This window comes from Balaenoptera borealis (assembly GCF_965194805.1).
Source record: "Balaenoptera borealis genome assembly, chromosome: 7".
Classification (NCBI taxonomy): Eukaryota; Metazoa; Chordata; class Mammalia; order Artiodactyla; family Balaenopteridae; genus Balaenoptera; species Balaenoptera borealis.
In genome coordinates, this window is record NC_138864.1 from 58,996,648 (window position 1) to 59,014,090 (window position 17,443).

At 36.4% G+C, this 17,443-nt stretch overlaps 1 protein-coding gene across 7 annotated transcripts in view; it reads left to right on the top strand.

Moving 5' to 3' along the window:
* The window catches only part of SNX13 (sorting nexin 13), a 152,177-nt gene that overhangs the window by 34,880 nt on the left and 99,854 nt on the right, over positions 1-17,443 (top strand). For 6 of the 7 annotated variants that reach the window (XM_082398219.1, XM_082398218.1, XM_082398215.1 and 3 more), the window contains one exon: positions 17,176-17,288. The exons of the other annotated variant lie outside the window; for it this stretch is intronic. In XM_082398219.1, coding sequence (XP_082254345.1) covers positions 17,176-17,288 — 113 coding nt within the window. The remainder of the gene's footprint in view (positions 1-17,175; positions 17,289-17,443) is intronic. 7 annotated transcript variants of the gene reach the window in all.

The window sequence follows — 17,443 nt, forward strand, 5'->3', positions numbered from 1 at the left end:
CAGACTATCATGGTATATCACTCTATATCCCATACATTTGTGCGTTTTTAAGTTCCTTAAATGTAAATAAATCTCTAAAGTAGTAACTCTTAAGAGTGGAAATACAAGAGATACATGCTTCTAGGGAGTATTTCTTTTTAGTGTGTCTCCCCCTGCCCTGCTGCCCTTGGTCATTCATGCATATCACAGAATCTTTGAGTTTGTATTATGCTCCAGGAATTTTGCTAGCTATGGGCAGATAAAGTTGAATATGGTATTTTCTCTGCCCTTAAAGAATTCTATGCTTTGGAAGCTGAGCTGTCTCTAATGAAATTATTAGAGGTCAGACTCTCTTTGTACCGTTGCTTCTTTCACCTGCTGCCCTATGAGTCATACCTTATCTTACTTGTACTCTTTATTGGATCCTTCCCTAGAGCCTAACATATATACAACTCTGTTCCCACTCACCCCTAAACTACTGCAGTCTGGTTTGTACTCACTACTCTACAGATGTCACTCTCAGTAATACCAACAGGTACCTTCTAGTTGTCAAATCCTCTGGACATTTATTGGCTTTTATCTTACTGAACTGTTCTCCTGGTTTTGGACCTGTAGATCATTCTTTTAGGACACCATCCATTACTGGCTCTTTTTATACCTTTCTAAGCTTACCTTCTCAGTCATCTTCATGAGGTTCATTCTCTTTTTCTGCCTCTTAAAATGTTGATGTTACCAGTATTTCATCCTTGACTTAGTGACTCTCTTCATGATCTACTTCATTCTCATTTTTTTAGATGACTATCTGTGTGGTAATCAATTCTGATTCTGTGTATCAGTAGTCCTGAGTATTCCTTTGAAAATAACTTGTATCACTATATCCATTTGCTTGCTGTCTGTCTTCACTTGAGATCTGTATGTATCTTTGCTCGGAACATGTCCCATACTGAACTTCACTTCTTCATCCGCAAAACAAAACAACAAACTTGCCATCCCCCAGCCTTCTTTCTTGTATCTTGTTTGGGGTGACTAGTTGTTCAGCCAGATACTACTCAAGCTTAAAGAGCTGTGATGATGGCTCTTTGTCATGCTCCATGCAATCTATTGACCTGTTGATCGGGTCATTTAGATATCTCTCTACTATGCAGACGTCTGTTCATCCCCACTACTACTGACCTGTTTCTGGCTTTTAGATAGTATGACTGTAATTGCTCTTCATAGGTTTTCCTGCCTATTTCAAATCTTGCACATAATTGACAGAATGGTTTAACTTGAACACTCCATATGCTTCTCACAATCTACCTTTTAAAAACAACCTTCAGTGGCTTCCCCATGGGACACTGTTTCTTGCTTCAGTGCCTACTCCTGTTGTCTTCTCTTTATCAGTTGCCCTCTTCTTCACCTGGCTGTGTCCTGTTATCCTCTAAAATTAATCTTAGGTGTTACCTTTTTCAGGATGCTTCCTCTGATTTGCCGGCCCTCCTCCCCTTCAGGCTGGGTCAGATTACCTGCTCCTTCTTTTTAGTGCCTTGTAATAGCTGATGCATGTCTATCATTTTTCTTACTCTATTGTTTTATAATTTTATATGTAATTCTCTTCCTCCACAAGATTGTGAGCTTCTTGAGACCCAGAACAATCCTTTACTTGCAGAGCCTGGCTATAGGGGGCACATGCTAGACTTTAATAAATGTTTGACCAATGAATGAAAGAAGTTTCTAGTTTACAAAAAGCAGATATTCATGAATAATTACTATAGAGCTTTAAATAGTGCAGTGGAGGCAGAGAATGCAAGGACTGAACATTGTATCTGGGAAGAGGGAGAGGTGCCTATGAGGGAAGACTCGCTTTATGGCAGATATAAATTTGATCTGGTTCTTGAAGGGAACTTGGTAGAGATTTTGCTAGAGCGGAAATGTGATCCATCCTAGAGAACAAAAGCAAGAGAACAGGTCCTACTCACGAAAAAGCCAGGTATTTCAGAATCTTTTTTCAAAAGTCATTTTGGTAGTGAGGAGGATGTAACAGAGGAGAGGCAGGAATTGTAGTCTTGCAGGCTGTAATGAAGGTCTTGTATAAGGCTTTGGTGGTGAGGAGGGCCCCAAGAGATATTTAAGATGTAAAATATAACTAATTAGTTGGATGTGAGAGTTCTAAGAGGACAGTTCAAGGTAACTCTTACGACTTCTCTTTTCAGTGATTGGATAGGCAGTGATGCCTCCTTTTAATTAATTAATTAATTAATTATTTTCAATACATCTCTATTGTAGTATACTTGCTTCACAATACTGTGTTAGTTTCTGTTGTACAACAAAGTGCATCAGCCATCTGCGTACATATATCCCCATATCCCTCCCTCTTGAGCCTCCCTCCCACCTTCCCTATCCCACCCCTCTAGGTGGTCACAAAGCACCAAGCTGATCTCCCTGTGCTATGCAGCTGCTTCCCACTAGCTATCTATCTTACATTTGGTAGTGTATATACGTCGATGCTACTCTCACCAGCTTCCCCCTGCCCATCCTGTGTCCTCAAGTCCATTCTCTATGTCGACGTCTCCTCCTTTTAATTTAAATGAGGGAATATAGGAAATTGGGGTATGGAATGAGTTTAATTTTAGACACGATGAGTTTGAGGTACCCATGAGAAATTCAGGCAGAAGCGTTCAGTATGCTGTTGAATATAAGTGTTAGAAATTCAGGAGGTATATCTGGGCTGGAGGCACAGTTTTGGAAGTCATGGTACGTTATGAGGTAGTTAAAAGTGGTAGATTAGAAAACAAGATTACTCAGGGATTGCATATATAGTAAGACTGTAGGAGAGTGAAAACAGAATCCTGGGCATTGCAGGCTTTCTTCTGCTTAAAGATAATCTGGTATACTTGCAAAGCAGTAGAAATTTTCTTTGATCTCTTTAATTTCCTTTTATTCTTTCCCACTTTAACAGATTTCAGAAATTTCCCCTTTGCAGCCCCTATTTGTTCCTTCCATTCTTTACTCCACTGGATTCTTCTTGAGGCTATTAGTTTATTCCTCTTTGAAGTGTCTGTTGTCAGACTACACTAGGGAAAAGGAAACGCTTAATGTGAATTCACATCTCTTCATGAAATGGGGATATGTATTTCTAACTTTACTTCCACTAAGAAATAGGTTGTCTGCCATTTTTTAAACATATTACTTTCTTGGTTTATCTTTTGTTTTTCCTCTTCTGATAGTAACATAGATACAGGTAAATATTTTGCTTCTTTCATTAAAACAACTGTAAAGTTATGGTGATAAATCACATCTTGGACTCACATCAGGTACACCTTATAGCAAATTTTGGGACTGTGGCACTACCGAGGAGTTTGTGGCTCATTTTCATGGGGATTGTTGCCACTCAGCTTCATTCCATTATTGCCTTTCAGGGAGGTGATTCCACTGATGCCAGGTTTTTCTGTTTTTCAAGAAAAGTCAGAAATCCTGATTTTTAATGTGATTTTTAAAAAATGTTTATTCAGAATTAAAAAAAATACTATGCTGGCAGTTTTTGATCCCTTTCTCAAACATTAAATTCTTTGTAACAAAGACCGACCATCATCACCTACTGAGATATTTGAGGTGTGTTTGGTTCTATTGCATACTAGGGTAGGAGAGGAAACTTGACTTGGAAGCCTCAGAAGACTGTAGTGGAAAAGGAGACAGGCTCAATCTCTTGATTTGGACGATTGAGTAATAAAGGGTCATGAAATCAGATGGGCTGACTCCTGTCCCATCTGCAGTAAGTATTCTGGTAATGAATCCTCCCTATCTTCAGTTCCTTATTTGCTGAGGTTTTGATCCTGAGCACCATGATCAGTGACTTGAAACTGGAGTGTTTAGTTAGGGAGGATATTTTTCTATTATTTTATCATTGCATATTTAAGTACAAAATTAAACACACACACCCACCCCCATCCCCACACCCAGCTTTGGTGTTTTGCCACCAGAATGTAACCCATGTGAAGAATAATGTTTCTGTCACTTGGTGGGTTTCAAGTTCTGAACACCTGATTTACTGAATGTACTCAAAGTATAATTTGTTAGGGCTTACTGTATTTATTTATTTTTGTTGAGTCAAAGAATTTTTATAGAAAATCTCCTCATTCCATAGGAAAATCAGGGAGATATGTTGGAACTGACCTTTGGATTTTCTGTTTGTTCTCCATGGGAGGGAAAAGTAATGATTCCTGCAAGTGGAACTTTCATAGTTTTGAGTGTGCATGTTCCCTTTTAGCAACAACTTTCCCTTGTAAATAAATTCCATTTGTTTAAAAATTAGATCTCACAAGTAAAAATTATATTTAAAAAACGGTGCCACAAAATGTTAGAATTTGATTGTTGATTCTTGATCTAATTGGCTTTTGACCACACTAGATTAGATTATGAGAGGAATTCATACACTAGGTATCCTGAATAAAGACAGTGTGATTTTCTTTGGGAGGAGGGGAGTCTAGGTGGAGGTAGTTGAAGTATGTGCTAATGTATTATGTCAACTAAAATTCTGATCATCAAACAATTTTCCTTAATTACATGATGGCATATTTTGTGTATGTTTATAGTTTCTCTTAAGGTTTTCTGTATCAGAGGTATTGACCTCTTGTTTCCTGTTCTAAGATGAGAGATTATGAAATCTATGAAATGAATCTAAATAGTTAATTTTTTTTTAAATGACACATTTTTTAAAAAAATTTATTTTATTTTTTAAAATTTTTGGCTGCATCGGGTCTTCGTTGCTGCACACGGGCTTTGTTTAGTTGCAGAGAGTGGGGGCTACTCTTTGTTGCAGTGTGTGGGCTTCTCATTGCGGTGGCTTCTCTTGTTGTGGAGCAGGGGCTCTAGGTTTGTGGGCTTCAGTAGTTGTGGCACACAGACTCAGTAGTTGTGGCTCGTGGGCTCTAGAGCACAGGCTCAGTAGTTGTGGCTCGTGGGCTCTAGAGCATAGGCTCAGTAGTTGTGGCGCACTGGCTTAGTTGCTCCATGGCATTGTGGGATCTTCCCGGACCAGGGCTCGAACCCGTGTCCCGTGCATTGGCAGGTGGATTCTTAACCACTGCGCCACCAGGGAAGCCCCTAAATAGTTAATTTTAACATTATGTAAAAATAGGTTTCTTTACATTTTAATAAAGTTGAATGAATTTTGAGCAGTTTGACGATTCAGTTTCATACTTTTGTGCATTGATAATGACTATGATGGTGTATCAGTTTATTATAATTCATGACTGGTGCTGTCTTATCATTCTCTCCTGCTGTAAAATCATCTTGTATTTGTGATTATATGTAGTTTTTTTTTTTTTAATTAATTAATTAATTTATTATTTATTTTTGGCTGTGTTGGGTCTTCGCTTCTGTGCCAGGGCTTTCTCTAGTTGCGGCGAGCAGGGGCCACTCCTCATCGCGGTGCGCAGACCTCTCACTATCGGGGCCTCTCTTGTTGCGGAGCACAGGCTCCAGACGCACAGGCTCAGTAGTTGTGGCTCACGGGCCCAGTTGCTCCGCGGCATGCGGGATCCTCCCAGACCAGGGCTCGAACCCGTGTCCCCTGCATTGGCAGGCGGATTCTCAACCACTGCACCACCAGGGAAGCCCTATATGTAGTTTTTTTAAAGACTTTTTTAAAAGAGCAGTTTTAGGTTTATAACAAAATTAAAAGGAAAGTACAGAGAAAGTACAGAGAAGCTTCTAATTTTAATGAAGTCCAGCTTATCAATTATTTTTTTTCATGGATTATGTCTGGTGTTATATCTAAAAATGCATCACCATACCCAAAGTTGCCTAGGTTTTCTCCTAAGTTCTCTTCTGGAGTTTTATAGTTTTATGTTTTACATTTAGGTCTGTGTCCATTTTGAGTTAATTTTTGTGAAAGGTATAAGATCCATGTCTTAGATTAATTTTTTTCTTTGTGGATGTCTGTGACAGCACCATTTGTTGAAAAGATTGGCTTTGGTTATGTGTAGTTTTTGGAAACTCTTGAATAGTGCATTTATCTCTCACAACTTACTTTGTTGCCATTTATAAATGGAATCTTTAAATATATTTACACATAAAAGTATAAATAGCCTTGAGCATTGGGCGTAAAAGTTCAGTAAACAAATTATATTCTCTGTCCTACTTTTGAATGAAAGAGTACTTCCCCTGTGGCACACTCTTATGTAGCATTAGCAGTTGTGAATCTTTGTTCACTTGGAATTTTTATTTTTGGAAATTAACAAAATTTCAGTAAATCAAGTGAGTAATTTTGGGTAATACCATTTTGATGGAAAGAAGTGGGTAACTGAAAAGAAAAGAGATTGATTTTTCTTGTTCAACTGCAAAACTGCCTTTGGAAACCAATTTTAAAGGAGTGTCAATACTGTTTAAGCTCTGGAGGATTTATCTTTTTTGTATTCCCAAACACTTTGTAACTTTTTATTATGGCACTTACCACATTTGTGTTATCATTACATGTGTATTTTACCTTTTTAGTTTATGAGCGTTTTGAGGGCAGAAACTGCCTGATTCATCTTTGTATAACTAAGGCCCAATACATGGTTATCTAATTATTATAGGATCAGTGTAACCCCTCCAAATAATTATTTTGAAAGGCAGTAATTCTTATATAAAATAAATACATAACCCACACATAAAATAGGATATTAAAACTCATTTCTCACAGTAGTTCCATATTTAAAAGAATCTTTTTCTTAATTGAGTAGCCAAGTGTATATTGCTCTGCTATCAACTAATCACAGGAAATTTTTAATCCCAGTTTAATTCTCTGGGCTGTGAACCTGTAGCATGTTTGTGCACTGTTTATTTCCTGCATTGGTTCCTTAAGAAATGCAAGTGCATTTACCATGTAAGTGAATTTTGTGATTATTGTGTGTGTTTTAAAAAACATTTTTAGTGAAAAATTTTGAACATTAAAAGTAGAAGGATTAGTATAGTGAACTTCCTCTGTCACGCCCAGCTTAGACATTTACCAACTCATGGCTAATTATATTTTGTCTATATATCCTTTTTCACTTTTCCTCTACTGTCCACTTCCAGAATTATTTTGAAGCATATTCCAGATACGTGATTTCATCTTCAAATATTTCGTCATGCATCTCTAAAACATAAGGGTTCTTTTTGTTATAACATAATAGCTGGTACCATTCATTATTTAAGCTAAAAGATAAGCAGTAACTTGTTAATGTCATTAAATATTCAGAAGATGTTTAGAATTACCCAGTTTCTCTTCCTTCTTTCCCTCCTCATTCTTCTTCTCCTTTTTCCACTGTATTTTTGTTAAAATCAAGTTGAATAAGCTCTACATATTGCAGTTTTAATCCACAGGTTCTCCTCAACCTTCCTCTTCCCTCCTTCTCTTTATTTTTTTTCCCTTTGCCCTTTGTTGAAGGAATTGGGTCTTTTGCCCTTTAGTGTTTCTCACAGTCTGAATTTTGCTAAGTTCATCTCCATGATGTAACATTTTCTCAGTCTTCTGCTTTTCCTCAGTCAGATTCAGGTTTGAGTCCCCCCACCCCACCCCACAAAACTCTTTGATAGATGGCGATGTGTATTTTTATTTCAAGAGGCATGTAATGTCTGGTTCATATTCTCTCTCTCTCTTTCATCCTCTCTCTCTCTTTCATCCTCTCTCTCTCTGCCCCCCCCCCCATCCCTCCCTTGCATGTGTTAGACTGGTAGATCCCTAAATATGTTAGGGATTGCAATATGGCAATATTCTGTCATTTCTTCTTCTTATATGGATTTTTTCCTTAAAGAGAAACCGATTTTTCATCAACTCTCTGATTACCCTGATAAATGCCTAATTCTCTACCACTTTTCAAAAAGAGTTGGTTCTTTAGAACCCTTCAAAGGTGATCAGTGAAATTTAAAAATATTTCTATGATTTCATGAACTCAAATATCTGAAGTGCTTCAATACATTGCAGTTGTTAGTGTTACTGATTCCATCTTTAGCCAGGTGAAGCCTCTTCAGGTTGTCTGCTGAGTTTTGACATATTCTTAGTAATCTTTGGTAGCTTTTTGGTATGGCAAAATGTTCCAGGCCCATCTTAAACTCATTTCCTGCTCCAGACTTGGAATCACCCATTCCTCCAATAGCCCTAGTTCGTTTTAGTGGAACTATCAACACTATTTTTTACTGAAACAATGATTCATAGTAAAATTACTATATTGTAAAATCATTTGATTTGCTTTCTTTATATGGTTATTCCACATTGTTAGTATATACAGTTAGATTTTTAAATTTCACTTTGCTTTTGAATTTTAGAGATTGCTTTTGAAATTCTTTTTATATGTAAAATATTTATACTGATACAAAGTCAGATCTACAGAGCAAGGTATTTTCAGAGCATCTCGTTCTTATCCCTGTCCCCTTTACCCCATTTTCTCCATTCCTTATAGATCGTCATTTAAAAAATTTTCTGTATATCCTTATATTTAAAAAATATAAGCAAATGTTTATATAAATTTATAACTCTCCCCCTCCCTTTCTTAGATGAATGATAGCTATACATGCTTTCTTTTACTGGTATGTAATTGAATTAAAAAAATAATCAGGCTAAGTATGCTGATACAAAAAAATTTGTTCAGAATGCCCAGGATTGGTATTTTTTTTCTGATATCTTGATGGATTCTTTTAGTTCACATAATTAGAAATTTAGCTGTCTTATTCTTTGGTAGCTTTAAAAATTTTGCTTTAATCAGTTATTTTTAAGGGAATACTTTTCCTTTTTGTATGTTATCTGTATATACATATACATGTATACATACATATGTATTTAAGAATGAGACTGATATATATGTAAAGTAAAAATAGACATTTATCTGTCAAATGGAAACATTTATAAGGAAAATAATCTATTTTATTTCTCTTTTTTTTAAAAACATCTTTATTGGAGTATAATTGCTTTACAATGGTGTGTTAGTTTCTGCTTTATAACAAAGTGAATCAGCTCTACATATACATATATCCTGATATCTCCTCCCTCTTGCATCTCCTTCCCATCCTCCCTATCCCATCCCTCTAGGTTAAACGTTTGTTTTAAAAAGTCTTTGCTATGATTTCTTGCAGTTTTTAAATTATTATTATTTTAATTTTAGTTTATTTTTTATTTATTTTTGGCTGGGCTGGGTCTTCGTTGCTGTGCATGGGCTTTTAGTTGTGGAGAACGGGGGCTACTCTTTGTTGCGGTGTGTGGGCTTCTCATTGCGGTGACTTCTCTTGCTGCGGAGCACAGGCTCTAGGTGCGTGGGCTTCAGTAGTTGCAGCATGTGGGCTCGGTAGTTGTGGCTTACGGGCTCTAGAGCGCAGTCTCAGTAGTTGTGGCACTTGGGCTTAGTTGCTCCGTGGCATGTGGGATCTTCCGAGACCAGGGATCGAACCTCCTGTGTCCCCTGCATTGGCAGGCAGATTCTTATCCACTGTGCCACCAGGGAAGCCCTGCAGTTATTATTAAGGCACAAAAACATTATAACTAGAAAAATACAGCTTCTAAAAAGCACCTTTGATTAATTTGTTTCAGCTTTGTGTATCTACTGGACCTTATATTGGTAATTCAGGAAACCTTGTTAACGTGGTTTTGCAGTTGGAGACTTTGAGTCTACTAGAATACTGTCAGGACTGTTCTTTGCTACACTGCTCCATCCACATTTTAAATACTTTTATTATTCTTTCTGTATAAGGGAAAGCATTCAGTGAATACAGTCCTTTGTTTTTTCAGTACTGTAATTTCTTTTAGACTCTAATTCCAGTGATCCCCAATGTATGGGCTGTGGGCTGGGGAGGGGTTGTACAGCCTAACTTAGTTTGTATCCTGAAAAAACAAATGCATATGAATGTACCTGCTGTTGTTTCAGACTGTATAGTTGTTTTGTAATTGATGGTATCTAGTTTAAAAAACACTGAAATAATCGTAGCTTTTTTTGTTTTCTTGTATTTTCTTCATCATTGGATGCTAGAAGTCCTAATTATGTAGTAGTCTATGATCTTTTATAACTACTGCTCTAATAAAACATTGAAGGGTTTGTTAAAGTAGTTACCTACATATGTGTACATAATTAATTCTTGAAAATATATAAAAGTTGAACAATAGATTTCTGTTTTAAGGGAGAGAGTTCTGTTACCAAAGAACTAAAAATACATGGGGCTGGTGTATATGTGTGTATATAACCTAATTATTCTGGGCACCCCTGGTTGGGAGAGAGAGGATAATCTCCACAGGTATCCAGTGGCCATTATCTTTGCCAGCTGGGCAGTTAGCCATCTTGGAGACAAGGCCCTCTATCCCTCCTGGCTCAACAGCTGGATTGAAAATGTGCACCATATCATGCTAGTCTTTAATCATCCTCACAAGGATATACTAGGTATCTTAAATACACGGGAGTGGAAGGGAATCTTCATTTCCGTGTCCCAGGAGTATGAAAAGAGGGCTTTGGGGACCAACTTAGCTAAATGTGCTGATGATCCCTGTGTGGCTGCCTCCCTGAAAGGAAAGTCGTGATGTCGGCCGGTGTAGGCTATGTTGAGACGGTCAAAAGTCTGTTATTTCTGTACATCAGTCCTGTGGGAGAAAAAGGACCAAGCTCTTGGGAGATTTTTTTTTTTTGGAGGTTGGGGGCTTGGTACGGGTTGTGCTGGTAGGAATGTATAACTCTGCCTGAAGTTCTTAGGTGGGAGTGAGGGGCAGGACTTAAATTTAGCGTTCTTTTCTTTTTCACTTTCCCTTCACCTTTTCCTTTTCTTGCCCTTTCCCCTTTTCTCTCTTTTCTCCCCTACCTTCTCTTTCCATTCCCTCCCTTATTTAATTTCTCTAGTTAGTAAATTGATTAATTTGTTCTGTATTTAGTGAGCAGCTTCTTTGTAGCAGGCCTTGGTTAAATTATTATGTAATGTTGAATGAGCCAAAATTCTGTTGTCAGGAGCACATTCTATTGAAATTACTTGGAGAAGAACTTCCACTTTATTATAGGTGGGATAAGGTGGAAGGAAAACAATCTATGGTTTCAATAAGGTGACTCTTCTTATGGGTACTTTTTGTTGTTGTTGAATTCTTTTATATAGTTTCTGTGATCCAAGTTGGCACTGAAGTAATATCAGCTTTAAGATTCTCAGCCTTATCTGGCTGCCCTATGCCATGTAATGTGTTGAGACATATCAGGTGAATATAACTGAGAGTGGCTGACTCACTCTCGTAAGACTCTTATGAGAGTCCAAGGTCCGTTCTCTGGGAGCTCTGACAATCTGTTCTTCATGTGATCTATTGATATATAAAATAGCTGTTTGCACTTAGCCCCACTCTCCACATGTAGCCAGGAGAGTCTATGCCTAGCTCTGCATCCAAGTTACTTAATCAGTCTGCTTTAGATAGACTTGACTTGAGAGATGGTCTCACAGCTCAGCTCCTTCATTGTGCTAGTGTGAATTCTGGATCAAAGAGTGGTTAGTGATTTTGCAGTGGTTACACAGAACATTAGTGGCAAACTGGAACCTGTAATTTCTGATTCTGTGTTTTTAGTACTGTGTTCTGCTACCTTTCCTATCATATTGGGGTGTCCAAAAGGTACCTTCAGTTTTTAAGTAAAAAGACACATTTTTCATTTTCACGAAGAACTTTATTGAACAGCATATTCACCCTTTTGTTCCACTACGTTCTGCCATTTTTCAGGCAACTTCATAATTCCGTCTTCCCAGCACCTTTTATCTTTTTGAGCAAAGAACTGTTCCAGGTGCCTTTTACAGTCTTCCAGGGAATTGAAATTTTTTCCATTAAGAGAATTTTTTAAAGATCTAAATAAATGGAAATCTGAAGGAGCGGATGAATCAGAACTTCCCAGCCAAGCCGTCACAGTTTTTGCCTGGTCATCAAAGAAACATGCAAAAAAAAAAAAAAAAAAAAAAAGAAAAGAAACATGCAGTCTTGCGTTATCCTCATGGAAGATTATGCGTTTTCTGTTGACTAATTCTGGATGCTTTTGTCAAATGCTGCTTTCAGGTCGTCTAACTGGGAGCAGTAGTTGTTGGAATTAATCATTTGGTTTTCTGGAAGGAGCTCCTAATAGAGGACTCCCTTCCACTCCCTCCATATACACAACATTGTCTTCTTTGGATGAAGATCCAGCCTTTAGTGTGGTTGGTGGTGGTTCATTTTGCTTGCCCCACGATCTCTTCTGTTCCACATTATTGTACAGTATCCACTTTTCATCGCCTGTCACAATCTGTTTTAAAAACGGAACGTTTTCGTTACGTTCAAGTAGAGAATCGCATGCAGAAGTACGGTTAGAAGTTTTCTTTCTCTTAACTTATGTGGCACCCAAACATCAAAGCAGTTAACATAACCAAGCTGGTGCAAATGATTTTCAGTGCTTGATTTGGATATTTTGAGTGTGCCAGCTATCTCCTGCGTGGTATAATGTTGATTGTTCTCAATTAATGTCTTGATCACTGTCAACTTCAACTAGTCTACCCAGCCATGGAGCATTGTCCAGTGAGAAATCTCCAGCACGAAACTGTGCAAACCACTTTTGACCCATTCAGTCAGTCACAGCACTTTCTCCATACACTGCACAAATCTTTATTTGCGTTTCAGTTGTGTTTTTACCTTTCTTGAAATAGTAAAACATAATATGCCGGAAATGTTGCTTTTTTTCTTCCATCTTCAATATTAAAATGGCTACACAAAAATTCAGTTTTTGTAAGTCTTTTTTTAAAATGCATGCTGATAGGACAGCTGTCACATACAATCTAACAAAATTGTTTCGAATGAAGTTAAAGACAGCTAAGTGCTACTGGAACCATCTTACGGAAAAAACTAAACGAACCTTTTGGCCAACCCAATAAAAGTCTGTGATGAGGATGAAATGAGATAAATGGTAGTATGAATTGATAGGCATAAAATATCACAATGTAAATTATTTCCATTTGCTTTCTACTATCAGGAGGCATTTAAGATTTTTTACATTGTCACTTCTTGATTTTAAGCATCTTGGCAGTAGGAGTCATTTTTTATGTCTTTGTGTGTCCCTCTGCTCAAGGCCAAATGGATACATATAAGAACCAGGGCATGCTAATAAAATTGATACCCTTTGAAACTGAAATTATTTTCATTATTTATAGATAAACTGATTGTCTAATAAAAATTATACTTTATATTTACGTACTTGATACTCAAACCAGGAATTTATTACATTCATTACAAGTAGTGTTCTTACTAATTTCTTGGGAGGCATATTAAGCTGATGAATATTTAAATAAAAGAAAGCACTCATTTATGATTTTAACATTTTTTTCTTATTGTGAGTTTTAATTTCAGGCAGTTGTCAGCTGACAAATTTTAAGGTTCTTTAAGGAGTCAGGATTTGAATGGGATCAAATCCCACTCTTATACTAACTGTGTGACCTTGGGCCATTTTTAAAAAAGCTTCTCTGCATTTTAGTTTCGGTGTTGTTAAACTAGGGATAATAATAACGATTAAGCTAAAATTGACCCCTAGACCATGGGCTTATTTACTCCCCAAAAAACCACGTAACGTAGGTGAGGAAATGAAGGCATGGAGTGGTTACACAGCTAATAAATAGTAAAGGTGAGATTTGCACTCAGATAGTTTAACTCCAGGGTTCATATTTTTTGAGCACTATGCTGTATTACCTTCTTGATTACTTCATAAGTTGTTGTGAGGAGTAAATGAGATAGGTATGTAGAATACTTGGTACAATTTTGATTTTCAGAGGTTTTGGGTTCCGGAACTGTAAGGTTTTGTGGACCTAGAGGCTAATTTAGGAGAATTATAAATATATAATTGTCCTTAGTTCTGAACAGTTCTGGTAGCTTATTAGAAATAAAAGTATTACAGACCCCACCCCAGATATAACGGATCAGAATCTGCATTTTAAGAACCTGCATTTAAGATTCTTAAAGTTTGAGAAGTACTGCAGTAGATGATCATGAAGGTTTTTTCCATCTCACAGTTGGTGTGTCGGTGATTTTAGGGAACCAGACACATGGATATTTCAGTGTTGATTATTGTGTTTGGAGAAGAAAATAGTAACATATCAAGTATTATTTTAATGTAAATCAGTGTGAAGTGGATTTATTTATATTTTTTGGCTTCCGTTCTGAATTTGTAAAAAGTTTCTGATGTAGTGCAAAATTTTTCTAAATTTTATCATCCTGTATCATCTTAGGAAATAAGTAGAACTCAAAATTTTAAATGGTTTTAGATCAAATGTTCTTCTTAAACTCACCAGTTAAGATTATAATATTAGCCAAATATGTAAATGGGAACACTAAATATAACATGAAACTTTCTTAATTTTGGACAATTCTCTATTCTGATGTTTCATTGAATAGTTTAACATTTGAAGTTAAATATTATGAGATTAACCACAAAACAAATGAGCACCTGACTTGCTTGATTAGAAATGTTTAATTTTATTAGTCCCTGGAATATAGAAATTCCTCTCAAACTTAATTAAGGAAAGGTTCTTCTCCATAGATTTTTTGTTTTTTCATGTGACAGTAATGTCTGTTTTGTTCACTGTTAAATCACTAGCATCTGGCACGTAGGTATTCACAAATATTTGTTGAATGAATAAGAGTTTGTTTTTTGATGATTTTTGCTGCCATTTTCAAATGAGTAAGAAGAGACTTGTAAGATTCTGAAAATTTGAGTTTTTAGACAATTGAGCATCTCCCCATGTTAAATAATTGAGTTAATAATCTTTCCCACATTATATAATTGTGATTGTTTTTTGAAAATTTAATTTTTAAATTTCTTTAATTGATAGTCAAACAGTGGGAGCCGTAACACATTTATACAGTTTAGAGCAAACACCTGGTTAAAAAATATAGAACGTTTGAGAAGCCCCCTGTGTATTGTCCTCCAATTGCATGCTCCCTTCTTTCCTTTTATCTCCAGAGATAGCCATTTTGCTTGGTTTCATTGTTCAAACCTCTGACTAGATCTTTAAACAGTAAGTTGTTTAGCTATGAAAAATGGCTAGCAAGCATAAATATAACTTTGTAAAGAAAGAGTAATATTGCTAATATTAGGTCAAATATCACTGAAGAAGGTAGGCTGGATAAAGTATCTGGGTCATAGTCTGGTCTGAGCTTTCCTGAGAGTTTGTAAGAACTCTTTTCAGGAAAGTCAGTGGAAAAGGTTTTGAATGAATCTTGGGAAATAGCATCTGTTTTTTAGAGTTGGCCATCTGGCGGTACTATAGTGTGGATCAGGTACTGGATGTTCAGCAGAACTATTGTCAGAGGGACTGAAATGTTCTGTACTTTATTCTAAACCACCACGGCCTACTTTCAGCTCTTGGAAAGAAGTCAGGGGAGACCACTTCTGTAGGTGCAGTAGTATCCCCAGCCAATTCAAGGAGGAGTTCATGGAGGCAGGGTAGAAACATCAGTAGGCATTCTGTCCTCTGGTTAAAAAGATGTGGCCAGGATGAGGAAAAGTAATAAAAATACAAATGAACAAGAGTTGTGTAAGCCTTATATAGAAGAAATTTTTAAAAAACCTTCACTGAGGGACATAAAAGAAGATATGAATAAATGGAAAAATATTATTTGGGAGTAGGAAGACTTATAAATTTTCCTTAAATCTTATCTAAGATTTCTGTTCATGTGTCACTTAATCATTGAAAGCTTCTTAGATCAACCACATACAATTGCTTTATTTTTCTCTATAGCATTTATCCCCATCTGATATATATTTACTTATTTATATGTCTTTTTTCCTCTTCTGGAATGTAAACTTACGAAGGTATGTAAATTCATGAGGGTGTGCTTGTTGTTCTTCCCTTACTAAAACGTAGATTTATGAAGGTATATATATATATTTTTAAAAATTTTATTTATTTATTTATTTATGGCTGTGTTGGGTCTTCGTTTCTCTGCAAGGGCTTTCTCTAGTTGCGGCGAGCGGGGGCCACTCTTCATCGCGGTGCGCGGGCCTCTCACTATCGCGGCCTCTCTTGTTGCGGAGCACAGGCTCCAGACGTGCAGGCTCAGTAGTTGTGGCTCACGGGCCCAGTCGCTCCGCAGCATGTGGGATCCTCCCAGACCAGGGCTCGAACCGGTGTCCCCTGCATTGGCAGGCAGACTCCCAACCACTGCGCCACCAGGGAAGCCCAATGAGGGTATATTTTATTCCTTGTGATATCCCCAGCACTTTGAACTTACAGCACATAGGAAGCAGTCAATGACTGGGAATGAATGAATGAATGAATAAATAAGTAAAACTGTGCTTTCTCTCATAGTCCATAGCACTTATTGTCTATTCCATAGTTTTTTGGTCATTAATTTTGTTCAGTTTAGCATCTTATAATGCTTTCTATTATTTTCTTTTGGTCAGTGTCTAATTGTTTAATTCCTGTAAGACATTCTTCTCTGGGCTTCTTGATGGCAGGAGTGGGACAAATGCATCCTTTGTATACCTCACAGTGCATGGCAAATGGATATAGGAACTTGTTGAACTGAATACATTTATTTATTTCATAATGACTTAAATTGCTAAAATCCAGTTTGCCTTCAACAAAAGGAGTATTTTTAATAGATAATACAGTATAATTCTAAACGAAATAGGGAAATAGGATGGAGAATTTTTAGAGATGTTTTGTTGAACTCGTGGTAAATTTTGGTAACGGGAAGTTGGAATTTGTGCAGTTATAATTTTACAAATTTCTGCACACAATTTGAGTAAATAAAAATATAATTTTTAGTGAGACAGGGTTTTTTACCTTGAAATTTTAATTTTTAAAAAGTCTCATGCTGTAGTTTTAAAATGAAATATAAACAAGTACAATCTGTTGTCTACTTAAGCTTTCATACATGCTTTTGCATGTATAAACGTATAAATGTTTTTATTATAAATACTTATCACTTTTCATGTCATTCAGCAATTTATGTAATTTGTTGTTCATTTATATTGCCAATAGATTGTTTTTTTAAATCATTGCTGATATGCTATAAATTTGTTTCTATATATAGATTTTGTATATTGTTTCTGGGAGATAAATTTCCAAGAATGTACTTAACACTTTCAAAAGTAAATATTTTTAAAATTACTGAAACAATACCATGAATGCTTAAAAGGAGAAACATAAACTATGTAAAAGTTTTGTTGGTTCTTTTCTAGTTCCTATGGAAAATTATTTATTTATTAAAAAGACTTTTTTCCTGCTTTATTTCAGACCAGTCTGTCCATATGGGGATGGGGAAGCCTTGGCATTGTCCTTTCTCTAATAACGTTTGGACCCTTTGTAATATTTTATTTGGCATTTTATATCCTCTGCTTTGTGGGTGGGTAAGTATTCTCAATGATAATTTTATAATTCATGTCATGTTCAGTTGTTCAAAATGGAAACAAATGACCATGAGACCTCAATAAGAAAAAAAAGTGATCATGAGAAATGGCAGTATGATTTATTTGTGAATGCTATTTTTGCACATTGTTTTTAC